The sequence below is a fragment of the Pituophis catenifer genome, unplaced genomic scaffold (assembly GCF_029215685.1).
Source record: "Pituophis catenifer annectens isolate HBS135680 unplaced genomic scaffold, rPitCat1.0.hap2 SCAF_11, whole genome shotgun sequence".
NCBI lineage: Eukaryota > Metazoa > Chordata > Lepidosauria > Squamata > Colubridae > Pituophis > Pituophis catenifer.
In genome coordinates this window covers 25,267,927-25,294,262 of record NW_027256891.1, presented here as the reverse complement: position 1 = coordinate 25,294,262, position 26,336 = coordinate 25,267,927, and the positions used below count along the sequence as shown (strand labels likewise).

The 26,336-nt window shown below is 44.0% G+C and overlaps 2 protein-coding genes across 7 annotated transcripts in view; one reads left to right on the top strand and one right to left on the bottom strand.

Annotated features, from left to right (window-relative positions):
* Positions 1-4,977, top strand: part of MTMR1 (myotubularin related protein 1) — a 37,744-nt gene extending 32,767 nt beyond the window's left edge. For all 5 annotated transcript variants that reach the window (XM_070951967.1, XM_070951965.1, XM_070951966.1 and 2 more), the window contains one exon: positions 4,221-4,977. In XM_070951967.1, coding sequence (XP_070808068.1) covers positions 4,221-4,379 — 159 coding nt within the window. In that variant the 3' untranslated portion in view covers positions 4,380-4,977. The remainder of the gene's footprint in view (positions 1-4,220) is intronic.
* Positions 4,978-10,134: 5,157 nt separating this feature from the next.
* Positions 10,135-26,336, bottom strand: part of CD99L2 (CD99 molecule like 2) — a 35,929-nt gene continuing 19,727 nt past the window's right edge. For both annotated transcript variants that reach the window (XM_070951939.1, XM_070951940.1), the window contains 5 exons: positions 24,342-24,407; positions 20,554-20,580; positions 19,279-19,398; positions 16,642-16,707; positions 10,135-14,761 (listed from right to left, as the gene is read on the bottom strand). In XM_070951939.1, the coding sequence (XP_070808040.1) occupies positions 14,694-14,761; positions 16,642-16,707; positions 19,279-19,398; positions 20,554-20,580; positions 24,342-24,407 (347 nt within the window). In that variant the 3' untranslated portion in view covers positions 10,135-14,693. The remainder of the gene's footprint in view (positions 14,762-16,641; positions 16,708-19,278; positions 19,399-20,553; positions 20,581-24,341; positions 24,408-26,336) is intronic.

Sequence of the window (26,336 nt, the reverse complement as noted above, 5' to 3'; positions counted from 1 at the left end):
TAATATTGTACTGCAAACTAGGGCATACAAAACCTTTGCTAGACCAATTCTCGAATACAGCTCGTCTGCCTGGAATCCGCACTGTATATCAGATATTAATATCATTGAGCGCGTCCAGAGATATTTCATGAGAAGAGTCCTCCAGTCCTCTGCTCACAACAGAATACCTTAGGCCACCAGGGTTGAAATTTTAGGCTTAGACAACTTAGAACTACGCCGCCTTCGGTCCCACCTAAGCGTAGTACACAAAATTATCTGCTACAACGTCCTACCTGTCAATGACTACTTCAGCTTCAACCGCAACAATACACGAGCACACAATAGATACAAATTCAAGGTAAACCGCTCCAAACACGATTGCAGAAAATAGGACTTCAGCAACAGAGTGGTCAATGCCTGGAATGCACTACCTGACTCTGTGGTTTCATCCCCAAACCCCCAAAACTTTAACCTTAGACTGTCTACTGTCGACCTCACCCCATTCCTAAGAGGTCTGTAAGGGGCATGCATAAGCATGCCTACCGTCCCTGTCCTACTTTCCCCATTTATTCGATTCCATTTCCTGTGTTCCTATCCATGTTTATACTTATATCTGTTATACACATTTGACAAAACTAAATAAATAAAATAAAATAACAATAGATAAATCAGCAAACTGTTCTAAGCGTCCCCCACTCACCCAGATATAAAAGCTTGGTGCTAAAGTATAAATAGATACTGTAATGCACATTTCATTATCAATTATTCAGGCAGATATTAAAGCCATCTGTGATCGTTCCCGAATTAAACGAGGATAGATCTCAGACGGAATCTCGGCAGGCCGAGTCGAGGTGATCTGCTTGTTCCTTCCAAAGCAAACCAAGAAGGAATTTGCGCAAATAGATCCGAGGGATTCACACCTGGGGGTGTCACGTATTTTAAAACACTCATCCTAGAAACTGAGGCTCCGTCTCAGTTTTCTCCTTGAATACTTTGAGGTTAAGCTGAGAGGAGGTTTCTTTTATTGATGCCTTTTTTAATTAAGTTATACGGTATTATAAAATACAAAAATAAAGGTAAAGGTTCCCCTCGCACATATGTGCTAGTCGTTCCCGACTCTAGGGGGCGGTGCTCATCTCCGTTTCAAAGCCGAAGAGCCAGAAACAAATTTTTTTCTGTTTTTTTTTTCTTATTTTCAGTCACGTTGAATTGAGATTTTTTTTTTCCCACTCCTTGCGTTGTCACAGTGAGTCCTTGGGCGCCTCTAAGTTCTTTCTCAGCCTCGTGAGCTTGTAACCTTTGTACAGTTTTATCTCACTTGTGCCCTGTCTACATTTCTCTGGAGTATTTTTTTGAAGGTTCCTGATTTTTTTAAAAAAAACAACGGTTCTTCAGATTGGCTGTGGAAATGGGAGGTTCGCTGAGAAGTTAAAAGCCGCTCAGAGCAAACAGCAGCTTTCAAATTTGGTGCACCCAGAATCCAGTCGAATTATAGTGTTTAGAAAGGACCTTGGAGACCCCTGGCCAGGGGTGAAATCCAGCAGGTTCCCCAGCCTCCAGGAGTGGCCCAGGTTCCTCCCAAACCTCCTGAGTGTCCAACTCTGCTTTCAGCTCTGCTGGCCACCGGCGGGCCATAATAGATGAAATCGAGTTTGACACCCCTGACCTAGGCCGAAGAGGGGAATCGCCACAGTCAATCAGCCCCCACACACACACACACACCCCGCTCCAAAGACGGCAAAAACACACCCATTGTGTTTTTCTGCCTCGGGGAGATGTGTGATTGTTGGGGTGCTCAGTTGTTACTAACGCCATTCCATTGCATTCTTCTAGCAGCTACCAAGCGGGTGGCATCATTTTTATAGAATCAAGCAGCGGGGTTAAAATAGTCATTTTCGTCCGACAGATGCTATTTTTCCTAGGGGAGGAAGAAAAGGGGGGGGGAGAGAAAGAAAGAAAGATTTAAGGCCCTACCGAAGCGACACACACTCGCTGCAGAACAATTTCCCCTTTGAATGGGTGTCCTTGAGCTGGCAGAGGGACGCAGGCGCCTGCGTTAAAAGACTTCGGTTTCCGTGCAGTTTAGAACAAGCCATGCCTGAAGTGCGTGGCGGTTTATACGGCCTTTCGCGCTTCCCCTCGTGGGTGTGAACCTCGGCGTCGTTATTATCCCCCCCCCCCGCACCACACAATGCCCTCTTCCCCCAGATGTGTTGGAGAGAGGAAAAAAAATCCCCGCGAAAAGGTGGCAGTTGGAAGCTTGCATTCGTTAGCAGAACCGTCGCACGATTTTACATCCTGGGCGCAGCCCCGCCTATTTGTAATCTACAGGTTAGATTGTTATAATTAGCTGTGCTGGGGGAATAATAGAAGCCTTCTTAATTAAGCAGCTAATAAATCCCGAAATGAAATCCGCTGCGGCTTACCAGCCCAATTCGGAACCAAACCTTCCTCCCTCTCTCTCTCTCTCTCCCTCTCTCTCTCTCTCTCTCTCTCTCTCTCTCTTTTCGGTAGATGAGAACATTCTTTAAAAACAAACGTCGTAATTTGCACATTTTTATCCCTACCTGTCTAACCAAGGCTGATTCCTAGCAGCAGCATTTCCACAACGGGCTTAATTTGAGTGGCTTTGGGGTCAGTGTGTGTTTCCGTATGTATGTGAGAGACCGAGTGTGTTTCACAACCTCACCTCTTCAATTAATTTATGCCGCAGCGTATTGTACAATCCCAGGAAAGCGGGCAAATTCAGCCGCTGGATTAAATGTAGCGTGTGAATGCAGCTGCTCAGCCCACTGTGTCATCAATGGCAATAACTACACACACACACATACACACTCACACCTGCCTTTCCAACGCACGCATGCATTCGCAGTAGCAAAATTATGACACAGAAAGCGAACAGCTGTCTCCCCAGTGTTCAAACTTCCGTGAACGAGCGCCTTCTTAAAAAAATACGACTGCGATCAGGTGCCCTTCAGAGGTCTTGAGTCTGCAACTCCACAATTGCCCACCACACCTCCATGTAGCAGGTAGGAAGGGCTTATCCGTCCCTGAAGGCCAAACCTCTGTCACCTTGAATTCATCATCTATCAAGCCGCCTGCAAGGTAATTTTTCTTATCTTTGCAAGCTGGGGAGGTTTAACCTTCCCTTCCTTTGTGATTTCCCACCCACCCCCCTTCCAAATCAGCAAAGATATTTCTGTGTTTCTTCTAACACTTTAAAATAATAACTTAATTTATTTGTTGATTAATTTATTGGTTCGATTTATATGCCGCCCTTCGTACAAAAGTATGAAGGCTATTGCTTAACGCATTGTAAACCGCCCTGAGTCTCCGGAAAAGGGCGGCATATAAATCGAACCAATAAATAAGAGCCTTGGTAGTACAGTGGTCTAAAGCACCCTGTTATTAAGACCAGCTGCCTGCAATTACTGCAGGTTCGAATCTCGCCAGGCTCAAGGTTGACTCAGCCTTCCATCCTTTCTAAGGTAGGTAAATTGAGGACCCAGTTTGTGGGGGCAATAAGCTGACTTTGTATAAATATACAAAAGGATGAAGGCTATTGCTTAACGCATTGTAAGCCGCCCTGAGTCTCCGGAGAAGGGCGGCATATAAATCAAATCAAATTAAAATAAAATAAAATAAAATAAAATAATAAAATAAAATAAAATAAAATAAAATAAAATAAAATAAAATAAAATAAAATAAAATAAAATAAAATAATAAAATAAAATAAAATAAAATAAAATAAAAAAATAAAATAAAATAAAATAATAAAATAAAATAAAATAAAATAAAATAAAATAAAATAAAAAAATAAAATAAAATAAAATAAAATAATAAAATAAATAAGACTGCTATCATGTCTCCCCTGGTCCTTCTCTTCACTAGACTAGCCATGCCCAGTTCCTGCAACAGTTCATTGTATGTTTTAGCCTCCAGTTCCCTAATCATCCTGGTTGCTCTTCTCTGCACTCTTTCTAGAGTCTCAACATCTTTTTTATAGTGTGGTGATCAAAACTGGATGCAGGATTCTAGGTGTGGCCTTACTAAGGCTTTATAGAGTGGTATTAGTACCTCCCTTGATCCTGATTGTATCCCTCTGTTAATGCAGTTTAGGATTGCGTTGGCTTTTTTGGCTGCCGCCGCACACTGCTGAATGATGAACAGTTGGGAGACTGTTCCAATCTTGACCCTGGGCTCTTTCAAAGCCAACCCAAACCTGTCTTCCATCCCAACAGATCCCAATTCACCAGAACCTGAAGGAACTCCTCGCCATCCGAACCGAGCTTCAAAAGAGGGTGGAAGAACTGCAGCGGGAAGCTGCGAAGCGCTCCATCTCGTCTTCCTCCGAGCGAGGGTCTCCTCCCGCCGTCACCCCAGTCCACACTTCCGTCTGACCGACCAGCGAGGCCGCGAGGTTTACTACAGACACGTTACCTGCTGCCAGAAACCCTTCCTCCCTCCCTCCCTCCGGCGGTTATTTGGGGTGGAGGGCTGAGGATGGGGGTGGAGGTCTCCTCGGTGTCTGTTACAGTCAAGCCAAAAGTATTTCCTTGCAGTATCGCGCTGTGGAGTGATGCTTGCTCGTTTCTTTCTTTGTCGTTCTTTTAAAAACGTTGAGCGTTTTGAGTCGATAGCCAAACTCTTTTTAAACTTCCTGTTAAAAACTTTGCAGCAAAAGCAGGAATTCCGTCGGCTCGGGCAAGCCGTTGGGGAGGCACCGTATTCCAGCATCGCCTCCTCCGAAAGTGACAAATCATATCCAGTTGGCTTCACGTCTGGGAAGGGAAAACTTATCCGCTTTCCGTGGTACTTCATTCGTGGTGGGTAGGTGGCTTTCTCGGAGAAGGGGAAAGCAAGGCACAGCCAACACTGTATTTAGGGGGACTGTTCCGATGACCTCGATGCACTTTGAAATGGATATGGTTTTTTATTATTATTATTATTATTCCTATAGCAGTTGTATATTTTGAATAAAGATGTTTTAAAAAGCAACGATTTGTCGCTTGAGAGATGAAGCTGCTGCTTGCCCAAGGAATCTTCGAATGCCTGGATTATTGAAGACTGGTTATTTTGCACCTTTTCCAAACTTCCTGCTCCCTTTCACAACAGAGAGACAGAATCGGCTGGGTTGTAGGTAGTCCTCGACTTAACGACGGTTCATTTACCGACCATTCAAAGCAACCACAGGACTAAGAAAAGTGACTTATGCCTGTTTCTCACACTTAGGACCGTTGTGGCATTCCCAGTCATCATTATCATCGTCATATAACGATCCCATAATCTCTTGCGGGGTGGAGTCCGGGCAAACTGAATGGAGCTGAGGGTTTACTGGCCAGATGCCGTTCCTGTCACCAATGAGGAGTTATATTCAGCGGATATAATATCCACCTCTACCTAGGATTGAACTCACAGCCTCCTGATTGTGAGGCGAGAGCTCCCCCTCTAGGCCACCGCACCACTCCTGCAGCAACCCCAATGAAACAAAATGTTAAAAAGTTACGATACTTAGGCAGTTGCTTACCAAGCACATCTAAATTATATTAAAAGTAGCCAAAATATCTTTACAATTCCCGAGGCACGTCACAACTTCTGAGCACCCCTAACGTTTGGAAATGGAAAGTTGAAAAATTTTGACACGCCCTAATTTTCCCCACGGTCACATGATTTACATTTGGATGATTGGCAGCCGACTCAACATTTATGACGGTTTTGCAATGTCCCTTTTGCGACCTGCTGACAAGCAATGTCGAGGAGGAAGCCAGATTCACTTACTCATTTAAGAACTCCCAGGGATTCACTTAAGTAACGTGGTGGGAAAATGTGTTACAATGGGACAAAACTCAACAAATTTCTCGATTAGCAACATAAAATTTTGGGCTCAACTGTGGTTGTAAATCGAGGATTACCTGTACCGTATTTCATTTTCTCAGTGGCGCAGTGATTAGAGGGCAGTACTGCAAGCTACTTCTGCTGACTACCTGCAGTTTGGCAGTTCGAATCTCACCAGGCTCAAGGTTGACTCAGCCTTCCCTCCTTCCTTCCGAGGTGGGTAAAATGAGGACCCAGATTGTTGGGGGCAAGAGGCTGACTCTGTAAACCGCTTAGAGAGGGTGAAGCACTGTGAAGCAGTATATAAGTCTAAGAGCTATTGCTCTTTATTAACTCTGCCCACTGCCAGGAGTTCGATTCTGACTGGCTCAAGGTTGACTCGGCCTTCCATCCCTCCGAGGTGGGTAAAGTGAGGACCCAGATTGTTGGGGGCAAGAGGCTGACTCTGTAAACCGCTTAGAGAAGGCTGTAAAGCACTGTGAAGTGGTATATAAGTCCAAGTGCTATTGCTATTCGTATTCCTTCTCCTTCCCTCCCAGTGATTAGAATGCAGTATTGCAGGCTAATTCTGCCCACTGCCAGGAGTTCAATCCTGACTGGCTCAAGCTTGACTCAGCCTTCCATCCTTCTGAAGTCGGTAAAATGAGGACCCAAATTGTTGGGGGTAGGAGGCTGACTCTAAACCGCTTAGAGAGGGCTATGAAGCACTGTGAAACGGTATATAAGTCTAAGTGCTATTGCTATTGGTGTTTTCCTTCCTTCCTTCCTTCCTTCCTTCCTTCCTTCCTTCCTTCCTTCCTTCCTTCCTTCCTTCAAGAGGGCTGGGAAGCACTGTAAAGTGGTATATAAGTCTAATTGTTATTGCTATTTTCCAGAATTGGGTATTTTTTTAAAGTTTTCAATGGTCTTTACCCTTCCTTAGGCATCTAAGCAGGTGGACAAACTTGGTTAAAAAATTCTCTACAAGAGCTCGCTCTCTCCTCTTTCTTTCTTTCTTTCTTTCTTTCTCTTCTCTCCGTTTTCTCCTCTTTCTCTTCTCTCCTCTTTCTTTTTCTCTTTCTCTTCTCTCTTTTTTCTTCTTCTATTTCTTTCTTTCTCTCTCTCTCTCTCTTTACAAGTGGTTTAGGAAAGAGAGCAAATTGTAACCAAGGAGCTAAATAAAAAAAAGTTCTCGCGCATGTTGAATTTTCATTTTTGGTGCTCCGACACACTCCAAAGCTACTGTGTCTTTCTGCCTTTTCTCTTGAACAACTCAAGTTATTTCTCTCTTAAAAGAAAAGAAAAAAGCCTGGCTACCATCAGTGACAGACAGTGGGTGTCTTGTCACAATCTTAAGGCCAGACAAGTTGAGTCACAAACGGTGGGTTGGTTGGCCAAGATTGTCCTTCGTGCGCGTTGCCACAGGTGCTCAGTTCTGTCTCAAAGCAGCCTGGAGAAAACCATCATCGGAAGGGAGGGGGAGGTATTGACAGTGGTACTGCCCCACTCTGGACATCATTGACCACGAAAGCTGGTTGGAACCGCTATAAAACATGGTTTAGGATGCCCACCTCGCATCCCAAAACTCTACATACTTTTGGCCACACTGCTGAAATTCTGCAGCGCACTTACAAAAATCTTTTAATGCCCGAGCAGGGGATTAGACTAGAAGACCTCTAAGGTCCCTCCCCACTATTCTATTCCTATTCTATTCTATTCCTAGATTTCTATTTCTATTCCTATATTTTTGTTCTATTCTGTTGTTTTATTCTATTTCTATTCTACTCTAGTCCTATTTCTGTATTTTTTACTCTATTATGTTCTGGTTTTATTCTTACTCTATTCTATTTCTATATGTCTATTCTATTCTATTCCTATTCTTATATTTTTATTCTATTGTTTTATTCTTATTCTATATTTCTATTCTACTCTATTCCTATATTTTTATTCTGTTCTGTTCCGTTTTATTATTTTATTCTATATTCTATTCTAAATTATTCTGTTCTATTCATATTTCTATTTCTATTCCTATATTTTTATTCTATTGTTTTATTCTTATTCTATTTCTATATTTCTATTCTATTCCTATTCTTATATTTTTATTCTATTATATTGTTTTATTCTTATTCTATATTTCTATTCTATTCCTATATTTTTATTCTGTTCTGTTCCGTTTTATTATTTTATTCTATATTCTATTCTATTCTATTCTGTTCTATTCATATTTCTATTTCTATTCCTATATTTTTATTCTATTATGTTTTATTCTTATTCTATTTCTAGATTTCTATTCTATTCCTATTCTTATATTTTTATTCTATTATATTGTTTTATTCTTATTCTAGATTTCTATTCTACTCTATTCCTATATTTTTATTCTATTCTGTTCCGTTTTATTATTCTATTCTATATTCTATTCTAATTTATTCTGTTCTATTCATATTTCTATTTCTATTCCTATATTTTTATTCTATTATGTTGTTTTATTCTTATTCTATTTCTATATTTCTATTATATTCTAATAAGCCGTAAAGGAATGTATTTAACAGAAAATCAAACACGGGCCAGTTGCCAGCCTCCAAATTTCGATCCCCTGACTGTGGGGGAGGCTGCAATGTTTTGTTAAGTGTGAAAAACAGTTCACGAGTCACTTTTTGCAGTGCCGTTGTAACTTTGGTCCCTAAATGAACTGTCGTAAGTCGAGAACTCCCTGCATCTCTTAAAAGTGCGAATGCACCCACAGAGGCGACACAAAAACACAGTGATTTGTTTACAAGTCATTTTTTTTCCATTTATTTTAGGTTTTTTTTTTTTCCAGTTTGTACTTCAGCATTCAAATTCGGATAGCCATCCCCCATAATAATTCTTATATGCACTTTAGCAAAATGAGTCTGCCTTTTTTTTTCTTAACATTTTAAAACTTTTGTTAAGACAACACAACCCACAATTTTCAACTGGGGCAGATAGATCCTTTCTGTATTAGCCAACGGTATGTATGTATTGCTTTAAAAATAAAAGCTTTCGCTTCTTTGGATATGCCGTCCCCTCTTTTGAATCGCTCGTCTCCGATCTCATCGCTTCCTTTTTTTTTTTTCCCCTTCCCATTTTTCCTCCCTCCTTTTGTTTTTTGTTCTAGCTTTTCCGCTCTTCAGTTCTACCACTTCGGATGAACGCTAAACCTTCCCACCGCAGCAGAGGCTTGGACAACGAGCGAACCGTTTTCCTGTCGGTTGTTACGAGAAAGTAACAACTGACACCGGTCCGTATTTGCCAAAAGAAAAGAAATTGCAAACGAGAAGGAGAGAAAAGTTAAAAAAAATCTACGCCAGTTCTTTTAAAAAGTAGAAGTGGCTAGAGTTCCTCCTACGTTTTCTCCTAACAGGAAACTCTTTTTCTTCTTCTCCTCTTAATTAGATGTCTCGTTTTAACTTCCAAGAACACGTGTTGCATATAAATTCAGGGCACAATATGTGATCTCTACATATATATATATACATCTTTGGCCTGATGGAAGACTTCAAATGCCTGTTATTTTGTCCCGCTCTGAACATCTGGCTACGCCAACGTGATGCGGCCTTTCAGCTCACGGATCGTTTTAATTACCCATATTAAAAAAAAAGCAGAGTAGAAAAAACGGAAACGGACATGCAGACACCCGCTTTCCCGGAGGTGTGGTACAGCACAGCTGGCACTGCTATACCGAGAAGTTAGCCAGGAAAAAGCCAAACATACTTGTTGGGTTGAATATACAGACAACGTTGGGACAGAATTCCCCAGTGGGGGAAAGAGATTCAAAGTTCTGTGAAAAGGAGCACATGTCTGGCATGCAAATGACTCTCCGATGTTGATCCCTGGAATCTCTCAACTTTCCATCAACGACCTCAAACGGGTCAAACACAATCGTCTTGTTGCACAAAATCTCAGGCTCAATTGTATCATCTTCAACATGGGTTTTTTTTTAAATCTCCATTTCTAACTTTGGGTGTTTCAAGGGCAATAGAGTTGGTACAGGGTGACAACTTGCCATGGCCAACTCATCATGGTCAACTCCCCACAAGGGACAATTCAACCAATTAAAAAAAAAAAGTTAAATTTTGATGGAACCATGACCGATAATCATAAAATAATGTCAATCCCAGAAATACAAGACTGAACAATATCGATGGAGATTCTTGGTCATCCAAGTCATGGTTGTCCCAAAGGAGTTTTTTTTTTCTCAAAAGCCAACTGGTTTTTGGTTTGGTTGTTTTCCTTGAAGATGTTTTGCTTCTCATCCAAGGAGTTCCTTCACCTCTGAAGAAGCTTCTTGGAAGAGAAGCGAAACGTCTTCAATGAAAAACCAGAAAGTCCAGTTGCCTCTTGAAAAAAAAAAAGGACCTTTGGGACAACCCTGACTGGATGATTGAGAATCTCCATAGACATTTACCTATGCAAGAGCTGGAGAAGCATCTTGGATGAGAAGCAAAACGTCTTCAATGAAAAACCAGGAAGTTGCTTCTTGGAAAAAAGCACCTTTGGGACACCCATGACTGGGTGACTGAGAATCTCCATAGACATCTTCTAGGAATTTTTTTTTTTAAAACCCAAAGTCCAGTTGTCTTTGGAAAAAAAACACCTTTGGGACAAGAGTTACAATCATGTCAACAAAAACAGGGTCACCCATGATAAAAAGCAACTGAATGAAATGATCAATGCAACGTTGAATTGTCCCACAGTGAGCTGGCCGCAGCGAGTTGTCCTACACCCATCTGGTAGACCTCTCCTGCTCCACAGGAGGATTTCTGAAGGTCGGAAAGTCAACCTGGTAGGGTCTTCCTCCTACACCTTGGTGGCCTGGAGACAGGAACCCACTCCATGGAGACCATGCCTGGGCCATTGTTGTTCAGGGAAAGAACTAAACCAGGGCACAAGAACTTTTAAGTCTTGACTTCTGGGGAAGACTACGCTGTTGATCGTGGTCTGGGGAGGCAATAACAGTCATTGTTGCTCTTTGTACCCGACGTTGAGTTGTATTCTACAAATACCTCCCTTCCGCTGGACTATCTAAAATTTACATTAAGGCATAACCATTTACCAAATTCATACAAAAAGACTTTTGGGGAAAGGAAGTACCTCACAGTTTGATCAACTGCTACATCTTGAAAACCTGATAGCTATTTTTTCTTTTTTTTTTTGTCCTTAACACTCGGGACAATTTTATTCTTATTCTTATTATTATTTTTGTTCATAGAATCTGCAATACATCACATTTTTCAAACATCGATGTGGGTAGTAGCAAAACTGTTCCGAGACACAGTATTTCAAGATGTAGATCAGTGGCAGGACAGTAATAGAAAGACAACGAAACAGACAATTTTACACCTACAGTAAACGTTTCTCCGTAATTGGCCAAAAGAAAGAAAGTAAGAAAAGAAAATTTCCATCTAGGTGAGAAAAATGATTTCTAGTCCAAGTACACCACCATTTCCCCACTATTTTATCTAAAGATGCGTCACTATAACCCTAGTCTAATGTTTGATGTACTTGACTTATCTTTCTTTAAAAAAGAGAGACGGTAGTTGGAAAGAGGCTATGATGTAGATTTCCTCTGTGTGGTTGAGTTCACCTTGGACTTCTCTGCTCTACAAAATTTAGGCCACCTCAAAAATGGGAAACCTTCAAAATTATTTTCCTAAAGTAGCTCTTGGTCGAACTGCAAGTCCCTTATAGGAGAATCCCTCCATAGGAGAATCCCACCAAAGAGAAGTCATCTCAGCAACTTCCTTAAATAAATTGCAGTCCTCCTCTGATTCCGCCATGTTGGCCTTCCAAGTCCTAATTTTGAGTCTTAAAAGACGATAAAATTAGAAGATGGGGAGAGATGGGGGTGAGATAAAGAGAATTTAATACATCCAAAATATACACATTTTGTTAAAGATCTTGTTATATTTGAGGACTGCAAATTATGAAGCCTAACCAAAGCAGAAGGAATCCCCACCAACATCTGGGCTGGCTTTTATAGCCACCTCGTATTATTGACACTCTGCTGAAATCCATGGGAGTCCGCTCCATCATGGATGAAGATGAGGGTCTCAGGGTAAAATTTCCTTAAACCCCTATAGATACAGCTGGTCGTGCTCCTGACATTAAGAGATCCATCCAGAAATTTCCTCAACACACAGCAACATCTACAGAAGGTTGAACATGCCTCAATCAAATGAAGTCTTCGCTCTGTAGGTCCATGAAATGTGGTCAAAAAAACGTAAATATGGCAGCCACGCTAGCACATTTGAAGTTCTGTCCATTCTTTTAAGCACCGTGACCATCACCTGGGCCTTTTTTCTTTTTTTGACCACACCGTGTAGACCTCTCCTCTAGCTCCGATGATTCCCGCCTTGAAACCCTACCAGAAAAGTCCCTCTACAAACATCACAACAGGATTAGTTTGTAAATGAAATCTGAAATTAGGTATTCGACCCACAATTTTTCCCCTCCCCCCCCTTCAACACCGTGTAATACATATCATGGACCGATACATGCACTAAAGAGATATTTAAAAAATAAAAATACCCTAATCTTGCATGTGAAAATGTACACCTTGCTACAATGGTGAAATGCACGGCTAACAGGACTTAGGTCGAGAATGACCAACATGGGCCAGCATTCAAGCTCATTTCTTGCTCAGCTCCACAGGATAGGGCTGTTGCTGATCCCTCTGGGCTAACACCGATAGTAGTTGTTAATCAAAATTCTTCCAAAATAAGGCTAGAAAGTCCCTTGGCTTCACACTTCCCTCTGGCGCCCCTGTGGGAATATAAAAATTATAACTGGGATCCAGCTAAATTCAAGACAAACCAGGGATCGAGGTTTGATCTGGGAAAGAGTGACAACTGGCAGCCACGTGACCTTTTTCTGGGAATCCCCATTTGCACCACTGTGTAGAGTAAGGTGTCCAGCCTTGGCCTCTTTTAAGACACGCTGGCTGGGGAATTCTGGGAGTTGAAGTCCACAAAGTCTTAGAAGCGGCCGAGGTTAGACAACCCTGGTGTAGAGCTAGGAGTGGTCTTCCCCTTCAAGAGCCAACCGAAAGGAGACCACGAACAGTAGTAGGTATCTCACCACTGTTCCTAAGACTCTCCTCGTGGTTTCTAGTTAAGGCAAGGAAATTTAAGCCCAACAAGTGACTGTTTAGGCACAATGGGGAGAGCAGCTAAGCTGGTTTGATATGAACCGGATGGAGGATTTAGGTAGCAACGGCCTGTCTCATCCTACCCTCAGGGATGGTTTCTCCTCCCCCAGAGATGACAAAGCAACCTTGTACTACTTGTTGGGTACAGCTGATGGCCAATAGGACAAATCCCACCCAGGAGAGCCCATCTTGGCTCAGCTCTATGTGGTCTCTGGGCTTTCCTAGGAGGAGGCTTTCTGATGTGCCAAGAGACACAAACAAAAGGGCACCTTCCATGTATAGAAGGAGGTTCTAAAAGTTGGGCTCCAACCAGGCAAAGAGCTCAAGTGGCCAACATCTCATCCTCTCCTTGAAAAGGACCTTTCAAAGGCTGGACACAACCAAATAAAACACAGCGGCCCACAATCCAACTGAACTCAAATCGAGTTCCTTGGGGAACCCCAGGCCCAAAGTACGAATCCGTGGGATGTGATGACGGGCCCCTAAAATACCTACTGGAGAATGTTTGAAGCCAACAGGCCTCAAAAACCCGAAGGCGCGACATTTCAAAATCACCGTTGCTGGCATTTCCCGAAATCAAATCCCTTTTCTGGATTTTAGCCCATTCATTCTGTGCTGGATGTCTCATCCCTTCAGACCGAACTAGAGTGCAGAGTCAGGTATGCAGATGAATCAATGCACCCCTCGGTACATCTTCCCTCTCAAGCTGTTCTCTTCAAATTCAAGCTTTGGAGAGACCCTTCCGCGAAGTTGGAAAAAAAACCAACAAGAAGCCAGAAGCCCCCGTATTCTGCCCAAATGGACCACCAAACAGGTGGGGAGGAAGAGCCCTTTTTGGCGGTAAGCACAGTCAGGCTCAGTTCCCCTTTAGCTTCTTGCCGTGTATTCGCACAGGTCCTTCGTCCTACTCAAAGCAAACCCAACAACGGACGATTGTTCCTAGCTGAAATGAAACCCAGTTCTGTGGGGCCACAGTCTCTTCTTGGCCCCTGACCTATGAAAGATTGTCGCATCGGTCTTGAATTGTCTCTTGGAAGCCCATCTCCTCAAGGAGCTCACCAGGACCTCGACGGAAGCTCTAGGTGTAACTTGGCTAAAGCTTTCCACCTGGTCTATTTTGGGGTTAGTCACCTACAGGCACTTCCATTGTTCTCACACCTGTTTCTTTTGTCACCTTCGCCGCCGCCTCTTTCTCTTCCGCATCCCGTCCCATCAAAATGTCATTCATATATGAACCACCCCTACTTCTACGATGAAACAACTATTTGGAAGAACTGTTGCATTTCATATTCAACCTGACCCAAGCTCAGACATGACCCATGGCAATGTAAACCTACGACTCGTCACAAAACGATATATTAAAAATTAAAAAAATTAAAAAAACAAAAACAAAAATCAACCCCGAAAAAACATCATCATCATCATCATCATTTCTTTTTTTCTTTTTTTCTTTTTTTTCAACCAGTTCTACAAGCCTACCACAAATAAGAAGCCTGCCCTAGTCAAAGGGGGGAAAATGCACATTTAAATCGCTTTGGAATCCAAATGAAAACGTTTCGTTTCACAGTTAAATTACAAATTGTGTGAGAGGAGCGTGTGGATGTGTGTGTGCGTGTGTGCGCTCGTGTGTGTGTGATGTGTTTCGTTTTGTTTTTTGTTTTTGTTTTTTTTCTGCGCCAACAATTGGTTTCTTTTTTTTTTTTTTTTTAAAGTAAGCCGGAGGGCGGAGACTTCAGACTTTTGCGTTTTCTTGAGGCGGCGGAGCTTCTGCTGTCTGGGGTTCTAGGACAGAGTATTTCACTAGGGAAGGAAAAAAAAGAGAAAATTTTAGTTTGGTTTTGTGGGAAAATAAGAAACATGCACACTCGCCTGCAACTATAGAAGGCCACGTTCATCAATCAGTCAAAATAGAACGGGAAGAAAAGAGGAGAGGAGAGGAGAGGAGAGGAGAGGAGAGGAGAGGAGAGGAGAGGAGAGGAGAGGAGAGGAGAGGAGAGGAGAGGAGAGGAGAGAGGACAGAAGAGAAGGGAAGGGAAGGGGAGAGGAGAGGAGAGGAGAGGAGAGGAGAGGGGAGGGGAGAGGAGAGAAGAGAAGAGAAGAGAAGAGAAGAGAAGAGAAGAGGAGAAGAAGAGAAGAGAAGAGAAGAGAAGAGAGGAGAGAGGACAGAAGAGAAGAGAAGGGGAGAGGAGAGAGGAGAGAAGGGAAGAGGAGAGGAGAGGAGAGGAGGAGAGAGGACAGAAGAGAAGAGAAGAGAAGAGGAGGAGAGAGGACAGAAGAGAAGGGGAGAGGAGAGGAGAGAAGAGAAGAGAAGAGAAGAGAAGAGAAGAGAAGAGAAGAGAAGAGGAGGAGCGAGGAGAGAAGGGAAGAGGAGAGGAGAGGAGAGGAGGAGAGAGGACAGAAGAGAAGAGAAGAGAAGAGAAGAGAAGAGAAGAGAAGAGAAGAGGAGGAGAGAGGACAGAAGAGAAGGGGAGAGGAGAGAAGAGAAGAGAAGAGAGGACAGAAGAGAAGAGAAGGGGAGGGGAGAGAAGAGAAGAGAAGGGGAGAGGAGAGGAGAGGAGAGGAGAGGAGAAGAGAAGAGAAGAGAAGAGAAGAGAAGAGAAGAGAAGAGAAGAGAAGAGAAGAGAAGAGAAGAGAAGAGAAGAGAAGAGAAGAGAAGAGAAGAGAAGAGAAGAGACTAACAGAGTTGGAAGGGACCTTGGAAGTCTTCTAGTCCAACCCCCTACTTAGGTAGGAAGCACTACAACACTTCAGACAAATGGTTATCCAACCTCTTCTTAAAAACTTCCAGTGTTGGAGCATTTACAACTTCTGGAGGCACGTCGTTCCACTGATTAATTGTTCTCACTGCCAGGAAATTTCTCCTTAGTTCTAAGTTGCTTCTCTCCTTGATGAGTTTCCACCCATTGCCTCTTGTCCTGTCCTCAGGTGCTTTGGAGAATAGCTTGACTCCCTCTTCTTTGGGGCAGCCCTTCAAATACTGGACCTCTGCTATCATGTCACCCCTAGTCCTTCTTTTCTCTAGACTGGCCATTTCCAATTTCTGCCACCAGTTCTTCCTATGTTTTTGTCTCCAGGCCTTTCACCGTCTTAGCTGCTCTTCTTTGCACTTTTTCCCAACGTCTCAACATCTTGTTTTGACCAAAACTGGATGCAGGACAAAACTGTTGAGTTTTGTCCAAACCAGTCCCTTAGATTTTAAATCCATGATGTTCTTCTTCAGCCTGGACCTTATTTGCCTTCAATCTTTCCTTGGAGGATTAAGTGAAGGACGCCGTATTTTTCCGGCCGTTGCATTACAGGTCCAAAATATTCTAACTTTCTAACTTCCGCTCTTTTATGGTTTTGATGATTTCCCTTGGCTTTCCCAGCCAGCTTATCACCTCCTCAGAGGTGGGACATCTTGGGAAATCGAGAAGAAGGCTTTAAGACCTACTAAGACCTTGCTTCCAACAAAAGAAGCCCAAGACATCTAAGCGAAGGCCCTAGATATATATTTGGAAATAAATTACAGTCACAACTCGTGGTCTGCACACAGGCTACAGTTAACTCTGCAGGCCTTCAAAAACCAGGCCCCTCCTGAGCTGTCACCACAAAGCTGGGGCACTGTGCATCACACACACACACACCCCGCCTTGTGACACAGTGTGACCTTAAGGACACACACACACACACTCACTCACCTTGTGGCTCTTCGGTCACCACTTGCTCCATGTTTTCTCCTTTCACATATTCTGCATTCAGGCCCTCTAAAAATAGCAAAGAGCAGAAGAGATTTGACACCCAACATTAAAACTGGCACAGAGGTTGTGAGACGACCGAAGCTCAACGCAGAACCACCGGAGGACACTCCTAAGAAGTCCTGAGAGACGACGGCCAAGATAGCAGCGAAACAATTCTGAAATAGGCTACCTTCCCCTGATTTGTAAGATTAAATCTCTATTTGGGTCAGGAGTCTGCAACTTCAAACACTCAAAGAGCCATTTATTAGTCATATTTCTATGCCGCCCTCTCTCCGAAGACTCTGGGCGGCTTACACCAAAGACAGTATACTAAATAGCATATTGCCCCCCAACAATCTGGGTCCTCATTTTACCCACCTCGGAAGGATGGAAAGTTGAGTCAACCTTGATTTGATCCGCTGATCTGCTGAACTAGCAGTCAGCTGAAGTAGCTGCAGTACTGCACTCTAACCACTGCGCCACCACAGCTTATGGACCCGTTTCCCACAGAAAAGAAAACTCCGGGAGCCACAAAACCCTTCCCGTCCCTGACTATTTCTTGAGCGGCCACAAAACTAGCATATGTAGTTGAATTAAACGGTCTGTTTTCTTCTGGAACTTTTCTTTTCTTGGATTTATCCACGGTTGGCCTACCGGAGGTTGAAAAGCTCAATAAATTGCATGTCAGTGGGTGTCGCACATTGGCGGTTGTGACGCATATTTCGAGTGACAGGGAGCCGCAGCAGAGGAGTAAAAGAGCCACATGTGGCTCCAGAGCCAAAGGTTGCTGACCCCTGATTTGGGTGCTCCCTAAAGTCCTTTTAGATGGCTTGCAGTATCTAACGGAGAAAGAGAAATGCGATATTTTTGACTAAAAGGCAAACCAGATAGAGGTTTGGTTTTTAAGGAACATTTTTGTGCTCCGGTTCTCCTTCTCTGACATTATTTGCATTTTAAAACCTCCAATTTAACTCCAAAACAGGTGAGGAATTCATGGGACCTCCAGATGTTGGTGAATCGTCACACCCAACGTGGCCTACAGGAGTCAACAGCCTCATCCCAACCTCACCTATACAATTTCTAGCACCAAGTCCCTCCCTCTTTCTTCCTTTACATTTTACATTTTATTAAACTTGTATACCGTCCTACTCCCGAAGGACTCAGGGCGGTGAACAGGCACGAAATAAAACACATAAATACAAAAGTTAAAACATGATTAAAACCCAATTAAATAATTTTTGCCCGAGACAATTTAAAACTCCCAATAATTTAAAACGAATTAAAATTTGAGTTTAAAAATTTAAAAGAAGGGGAAAAAATTAGGCCAGGCCAGCCTGCTGGAATAGGAGTGTCTCTAAAGCACGGCGGAAAGTGCGCAGATCCGGGAACCTCCGTATCTCCGGGGGGAGCTCGTTCCAGATGTTTAAAAAACATCTTTGCATTCCTGCTTTTTTTCCATATCAAACAGATTCAACGAGTTAGATCAGGGTTGGGACCACCCTGGGGAGAAAACGTGAGCTGAAATCTGGAGACGGGATGATGATTAAATCTCATCCATCACTTGCTTCTGCCATTAAACCGGACCAAAACGGGGCATCCGAAATGCCACGTGCGAATCCAGCCGAGAGGCTTGTTTTATGCCATTTCCATAAAAAAAAAAAAAGAAAAGTCCCTTCAGGAGCCGCCGTGTGCATTGCTATGCATCCAAAGTCTGACATTATCCCAGCATGCCATGTCTGATGGCTGAGATTAATCCTCCGTTATAATTAACTTTAATTTCCTGTTGCCTTTTTGCAGGGCATTTGCGTTGCCGCCTTTCTCAAACGCTTTTCTAGACCTAAGGATGTTCCTTCTGTTAATTTCTACATGCACACCGAGAGAATACGTTGCACAGGTACAGAGGTCTACCCCTATGTTCAATTCCCTTTCCAGTCGTATTTATTATTGGTTTATGTATTTCTTTTCTTCCGATTCTGTGACTTTGGGCCCATAAGAGAGAGAGAGAGGGGGGGGAGGGAGAGAGAGGAGAGAGAGGGAGGGAGGGAGGGAGAGAGAGAGAGGGAGAGAGAGGAGAGGGAGGGAGGGAGAGAGAGAGAGGGAGGGAGGGAGAGAGGAGAGAGAGAGAGGGAGGGAGGGAGAGAGGAGAGAGAGAGAGGGAGGGAGGGAGAGAGAGGAGAGAGAGAGAGAGGGAGGGAGGGAGAGAGAGGAGAGAGAGGGAGGGAGGGAGAGAGAGGAGAGAGAGAGGGAGGGAGGGAGGGAGGGAGAGAGGAGAGAGGGAGGGAGGGAGAGAGAGAGAGGGAGGGAGGGAGAGAGAGGAGAGAGAGAGAGAGGGAGGGAGGGAGAGAGAGAGAGGAGAGAGAGAGAGGGAGGGAGAGAGAGAGAGAGGAGAGAGAGAGAGAGAGGAGAGAGAGAGATAATACAATACAGATAGATAGATGTAAATGTAGATATAGATAACATATAATAGATAGATAGATAGAGATAGATAATAGATACAGGAGAGAGAAATGATAGATAAACGATAGATAGATAGATAGAGATAGATAGATAGTGGGCTCAGATCTCCTGCAAGGTGGGGTGGGGATTAGAGACACTTACGTTGTATGCTAAAGCAGAATTTCTTTTGCTGGTAGGAGATGTAGCTGCTGACGGCGCCAATCAAGGCCATGGCGAGGCCACTGACAATACCAGCAATTGTCCCGGTTTCCACCAGGGCACCTGTAGAAGTGGAGGAGAAGAGACCATTACTGATGATGACCTGCATCCTAGATGTTTATTGAAAGTCCCCCCCCCCCTAATTTCTTTTCTCTGTTCCTGACACACCTCTGTTCTACCATACCATTCTTTTGGATTCTGAGGTAATCTGAGGGACCGTCTCTTGCCGGTCACATCTACCCGACTCATCAGAGCGAGGAGGCAGGGAATGTTGCGGGTCCCATCCCCTCGGGAGATACACCTGGTGGGACCCAGAAGAAGGGCCTTCTCCGTGGTGGCTCCCTCTCTCTGGAACATCATCCCCCCCCCCCAGAGATTAGAATGGCCCCCTCTCTAGCACTCTTCCGGAAGGAGCTGAAGACCTGATTCTGCCAGCGGGCCTGGGGAACGCAGAGCGGGATGGAGGCCCATTAAATGGCTCGTGTGAGATGCTGTCGTCGGGGCGGGGAGGGGACGGGGGGGGTGATTTTATTATATTAATTCATTATATGAGTCTTCTTTTATTACTTTTATTGTTTTTATACGAGGTTTTAGGTTGTAGGGTGCTCAGCAGCGAAGACGCTGAGCTTGTCGATCGAAAGGTCGGCAGTTCAGCGGTTCGAGTCCCCAGTGCCGCGTTTACGGGGTGAGCTCCCGTGACTCGTCCCAGCTTCTGCCAACCTAGCAGTTTGAAAGCACGTAAAAAAAAAAATGCAAGTAGAAAAAATAGGGACCCCCTTTGGTGGGAAGGTAACAGCGTTCCGTGCGCCTTTGGTGTTTAGTCATGCCGGCTACATGATTACGGAGACCAGAGGCTTTCTTGGAGCCTGGGGAGAGCGAAAAAACGGGCCTTCCCCACCCACCCCCGGAGGCCCTCTGGAGGCTGGAAACAGCCTGTGTTCCCGACTTCCGGTGGGCCCAGAAGGCCCGAAAATCAGGCGCCGGAGCTGAGCTCATGTGTCCACCCATATCGCTCCGCGTGCCACAGGTTCGCCATCATGAGCCTATAGGCTAATCAATAAAGCTAACTGAACTGAACCAAGAAAGCGGTTCAAAAGGGCCATGTCAAAAGGCCAGGGATTATGGGAAATCTTTCCCCCCCCCCCCCCGCCTTTTCAAGCTTTGCTCCATCCATGGTTTGAAAAGAAACTTGAGATTGTCGCAAGCACGCGCACTTACCGTTATTGTAATCGTTGTCGCTGTCTCCTATACAGAAGAACAAACAACAAGGGATCAGTCACCCATAACTCACAGAGAACGCCCAACATTTATGAAGGGCCCCCCTAAAAGTCTAAAAAAAACGAGTTATGGATCTTCTCCAGTTTATAGTACAGGTACGGGGTAAGTCCTTGACTTATAACTGCAATCGGAACCAGAATTTACATCGCTAAGCAAGACGGTCGTTCCTATGAGTCAAGCACGATGGTTACAATCTTTTTTTCTTTTTTTTCTTTGGACAGGTTCGTTAACTGAATCCCTGCAACTCGTTAAGCCAAGAGTAAAATCAGGAAATCTTTGTTTAAAAAAACCCTGTGGACTTCCAGCAGGGACGACCACACCTGCCCTACATTCCCCCTCCGTCCAAATCTTCCCTTTTGACATACAACTGATTTACACCTTGGAGTTGAAAGCAAGAGGATGATTGGCAGGGAGAAGCCCCCCCCAACCGTTTCCCTCCCCTTCCCCCCCCCCCTCCGGGTCCTCCTCCGTTCTCTCCAAAGCCAATTTCAAGCCGCCCAGGGGGTGCCGAGCTAAACAAATAGATAAATAATCAATTAATCAATCCCGGGGCCATTTTAATTATCTCCTAATATGTCGACGAAGGGAAGTTGGAAGTGCCGAACTGAAGGCACTGCAAATCGCAGCCCCCGCGCGCAGACCCCCGGCTGGCCCTTCGTATTAATTAAGCCGCTGCTGCGTCAGGAGCAATAAATGAGATTGATTATAAATTTAGCCTCGTGCGCATTCGAGAAAGTGGGTGCGGTTTGCAGAGAAATGAACGCTTTGTCTGCACATTTCTGCCCGCTGCAGCATAAGCGGTAATTTCCTCCCCCCCCCACCCACTCCATTCTCTAATTGGAGAAGGAAAACACTCAAGTGGCTGGGAAAGAATGAGCCCTTTGTGGTGTGCTCAGACGCCAGCGAAGGAATGCCTACGATCTGGCACATCTACAGAGAAACGCCAGTGCCTTATTTACACCTGCGTGCCTTAAGTTTCCGCTCCTTTCCCGTCCCATCGGATCCCACGGTGTTCAACGGCAAATGAACACGGACCTTGGAGGTCTTCAAGCAGAAGACCTCAAGCAGAAGACCTCAAGCAGAAGACTTCAAGCAGAAGACCTCAAGCAGAAGACCTCAAGCAGAAGACTTCAAGCAGAAGACCTCAAGCAGAAGACTTCAAGCAGAAGACCTCAAGCAGAAGGCTTCAAGCAGAAGACCTCAAGCAGAAGACCTCAAGCAGAAGACCTCAAGCAGAAGACCTCAAGCAGAAGACCTCAAGCAGAAGACTTCAAGCAGAAGACCTCAAGCAGAACACCTCAAGCAGAACACCTCAAGCAGAAGACTTCAGCAGAAGACCTCAAGCAGAAGACCTCAAGCAGAAGACTTCAAGCAGAAGACCTCAAGCAGAAGACCTCAAGCAGGGAGCCTGGATAGCTCAACAGACAGAGCTCTGTAATTTAACACCAGCTGTCTGCAATTAAAGTAAGATCGAATCTCGCCAAGGCTCAAGGTTGACTCAGCCTTCCATCCTTTCTAAGGTAGGTAAATTGAGGAGCCAGTTTGTGGGGGCAATAAGCTGACTTTGTATAAATATACAAAAGGATAAAGGCTATTGCTTCACGCATTGTAAGCCGCCCTGAGTCTCCGGAGAAGGGCGGCATATAAATCAAATTTTTTTAAAAAAGAAGAAGACGACCCTATAGCACTGTAAACTAGTGACATTCCTTCTTAAAAGCCTCTAGCGATGGAGCACCCACAATTTATTTATTTATATATTGGTTCGATTTTATATGCCGCCCTTCTCCGGAGACTCAGGGCGGCTTACAATTTTTATTTTATTTATTTTTATTAGATTTATATACCGCCCTACTCCCGAAGGACTCAGGGCGGTGAACAGCCAAAAAAAATAAAAACCACATAGATTACAAAATTTAAAACAGTATAAAGCCACATTAAATAAGTTGGCAATGCGTTAAGCAATCGCCTTCATACTTTTGTCTATACCTGCTTAGTAGGGCTTTTGCCCCCGCTAAGCGGTGTTCTTTTTTTTATACAAAGTCAGCTTATTGCCCCCACAATCCGGGTCCTCATTTTACCTACCTCAGAAGGATGGAAGGCTGAGTCAACCTTGAGCTTGGTGAGATTCAAACTCGCAGTAATTGCAGGCAGCTGGTGCTACTTAATAGCACTTTAGTCTGCTGCGCCACCAAGGCTCTTTTACAATTACTGGAGGGGATGCCATCCCACTGGGTGATTGTTCTCACTGTCAGGAATTTTCTCCTGAGTTCTAATCTCCTGGATTAGTTTCCACCCATTGTTTCTTGTCATGCCTTCAGGGGCTTTGGAGAATAAGTTGGCCCCCTCTTCTTTATGGCAGCCCCTCAAATATTTGAACACTGCTCTCATGTCACCCCTAGTCCTTCTTTTCTCTAGACTAGCCGTACCCAATTCCTGCAACCGCTCTTTGTATCTTTCAGCCTTCCAGCCCCCTAATCATCTCCGTTGCTCTTTTCTGCACTCTTAATCAGATTAAGAGTTGGAAGGGACCTTGGAGGTCTTCTAGTCCAACCTCCTGCTTAGGCAGGAAACCCTACACCACTTCAGACAAATGGTTATCCAGCATCTTCTTAAAAACTTCCAATGTTGGAGCATTCACAACTTCTGGAGGCAAGTAGTTCCACTGGTTAATTGTTCTCACTGTCAGGAAATTTCTCCTTAGTTCTAAGTTGCTTCTCTCCTTGATTACTTTCCATCCATTATTCCTTGTCTGGTGCTTTGGAGAATAGCTGTACCCCCCCTCCTTTCTGTGACAGCCCCTCAAACACTGAATTCAGCAGATCATTAAGGTTTTTCCAGCGCAGAATCCAAGCTAGATCCCCAAAGCAGGAGATGACCCCAATGCCTCTCTGTGCTGATACTCTTCTCCCAGCTGGCACCCTTTCCAGATAATTTCTCCCGGGTACCAATGATCTGGATGCAGTTCAGGGGTGAAATCCAGCAGGTTTTGGAGAACCGGTAGCGGAAATTTTGAGTAGTTCGGAGAACCGGCAAATGCTACCTCTGGCTGGCCCCAGAGTGGGGTGGGAATGGAAATTTTGCAATATCCTTCCCCCAGGAGTGGGGAGGGAATGGGGATTTTGCAGTATCCTTCCCCTGGAGTGGGGTGGGAATGGAGATTTTGTAATATCCTTCCCCCAGGAGTGGGGAGGGAATGGGGATTTTGCAGTATCCTTCCCCTGGAGTGGGGTGGGAATGGAGATTTTGCAATATCCTTCCCCCAGGAGTGGGGAGGGAATGGGGATTTTGCAGTATCCTTCCCCTGGAGTGGGGTGGGAATGGAGATTTTGCAGTATCCTTCCCCTGCCACGCCCACAAGCCACGCCACGCCCACCGAACCAGTAGTAAAAAAAAAAATTGAGTAGCACCAGGAGTGCTACTCAAGTGACCCCGAGGACACAGATAAACCTCCAAGTGGCCTCAACGCCCCTCTAAAAGGATGCAGAGGACCAGCTGTCTGCAAGGAATATAAATCCCCCCATTCCCCAACATTCCGTCAGAGTTGAAGAAGCTTCTTGGATGAGAAGCGAAATGTCTTCAAAAGAAAAAACAAAGTCCAGTTGCCTCCTGAAAAAGCACCTTTGGGACGACTGTATAGCTAAACTTACAGCTTTCAACATGTTGCCAACAGCAACTCCACAGCAGTCCGGTTATTTCACTACAACCAACCAAAGCAGGGAAAAATTTACCTTTCTTTTTATCAGGCTGATAACCTCCTTCGTCCACGATTCCAATCAGGTCATCATCCGAAATTCCTGAGGAGTCCAAATAAAATCCGCTTATTTAAAATCCCACATTTCTCTCTCTCTCTCTTTTTTTTTTAATCACTCAATTTACCCTTCCCCCAAATTTATCCTTTTTTAGCCACAAGTAGAAGAACTGCATTCAAGAAGAAAAGAAAAATAGTTCTTAGATATTGATGCGTAGCGGGTTAGTAAAGGAGTTATTGGCTGGAACAAAAGTTATAAAAGTTGATTGACGCGATGTTAGGTGTTATCTCATCTAAATCCAGAAGTGCCAGATTTGTTTAAAAAGTGAAATGCTTTAACCCTCAGAATGTTTACTGTTTTATTTTCACTCTTTGTAGGATCTGGCTCAATGCCTCTCATATAATTGAAGATGCTAGAATAGAATAGAATAGAATAGAATAGAATAGAATAGAATAGAATAGAATAGAATAGAATAGAATAGAATAGAATAGAATAGAATAGAATAGAATAGAATAAATATAGGAGAGGAGACAAGAGAATAGAATAGAATAGAATAGAATAGAATAGAATAGAATAGAATAGAATAGAATAGAATAGAATAAATAGAGGAGAGGAGATGAGAGAATAGAATAGAATAGAATAGAATAGAATAGAATAGAGGAGATGAGAGAATAGAATAGAATAGAATAGAATAGAATAGAATAGAATAGAATAGAATAGAATAGAATAGAATAGAATAAATAAAGGAGAGGAGACGAGAGAATAGAATAGAATAGAATAGAATAGAATAGAATAGAATAGAATAGAATAGAATAGAATAGAATAGAATAAATATAGGAGAGGAGACAAGAGAATAGAATACAATACAATACAATACAATACAATACAATACAATACAATACAATACAATACAATAGAATAAATAGAGGAGAGGAGATGAGAGAATAGAATAGAATAGAATAGAATAGAATAGAATAGAATAGAATAAATATAGGAGGAGATGAGAGAATAGAATAGAATAGAATAGAATAGAATAGAATAGAATAGAATAGAATAGAATAGAATAGAATAGCAGAGTTGGAAGGGACCTTGGAGGTCTTCTAGTCCAACCCCCTGCTTAGGCAGGAAACCCTACACTACTTCAGATAAATGGGTATCCAACATCTTCTTAAAAACTTCCAATGTTGGAGCATTCACAACTTCTGGTGGCAAGTTGTTCCACTGGTCAATTGTTCTAACTGTCGGGAAATTTCTCCTTAGTTCTAAGTTGCTTCTCTCCTTGATGGGTTTCCACCTGTTGCTTCTTGTCCTACCCATCGTCCTTGACCACCAGTCCTAGCAGGAACTGGTCGCCTGTATGAGGATTTTTAGCAGGTTAGAGTAGGCAGAGAATTCACCCCATGCATTGGTAACAGCCAGTTGGAAAAAAAAGCAACTGCTTGAAAAAATCTCATGCAAGAAATTAACAGTCCAGTTCATTGTATGTATTTATTTTTAGGGATGGAGATCAGGGGTGGGCTGTTGGGGGTTCGCAGAGGTTCAGGAGAACCTCTAGCTAAGATTCTGTGCAGTTCGGAGAACCCCCAAATTCCACTCCTGGCTGGCCCCGCCCCACCCACCCCGCCCCTCCTAGGAGTCCCCACGCGGCCTGTTTTGGATGCAGGTAAGCGCCGGATGCGCACAGAGGCTCGGAGAGGGCAAAACATGGGCCTACCGGAAAGTTCACCCGTTTCTGGACTCCAGAGAGCCTCTGGAGCCCGGGGAGGGCAAAAACACCCCGCCCCCCTGCCATGGTGCAGGAGGTCGACTAGGCCACGCCCACCGTGGGACATTGATCTCCTACGGAACCTGCAGCTCTACTTTTCTGGAAGCAGGTCACAGAAATTGAGGGGGGGAGGAGTCAAACGAAGGAAAGGAGGTTGATTCGCAAGGCCAAATTAAGCACAGGTGTCCAAGATCCCTTCTTTCTCGTTG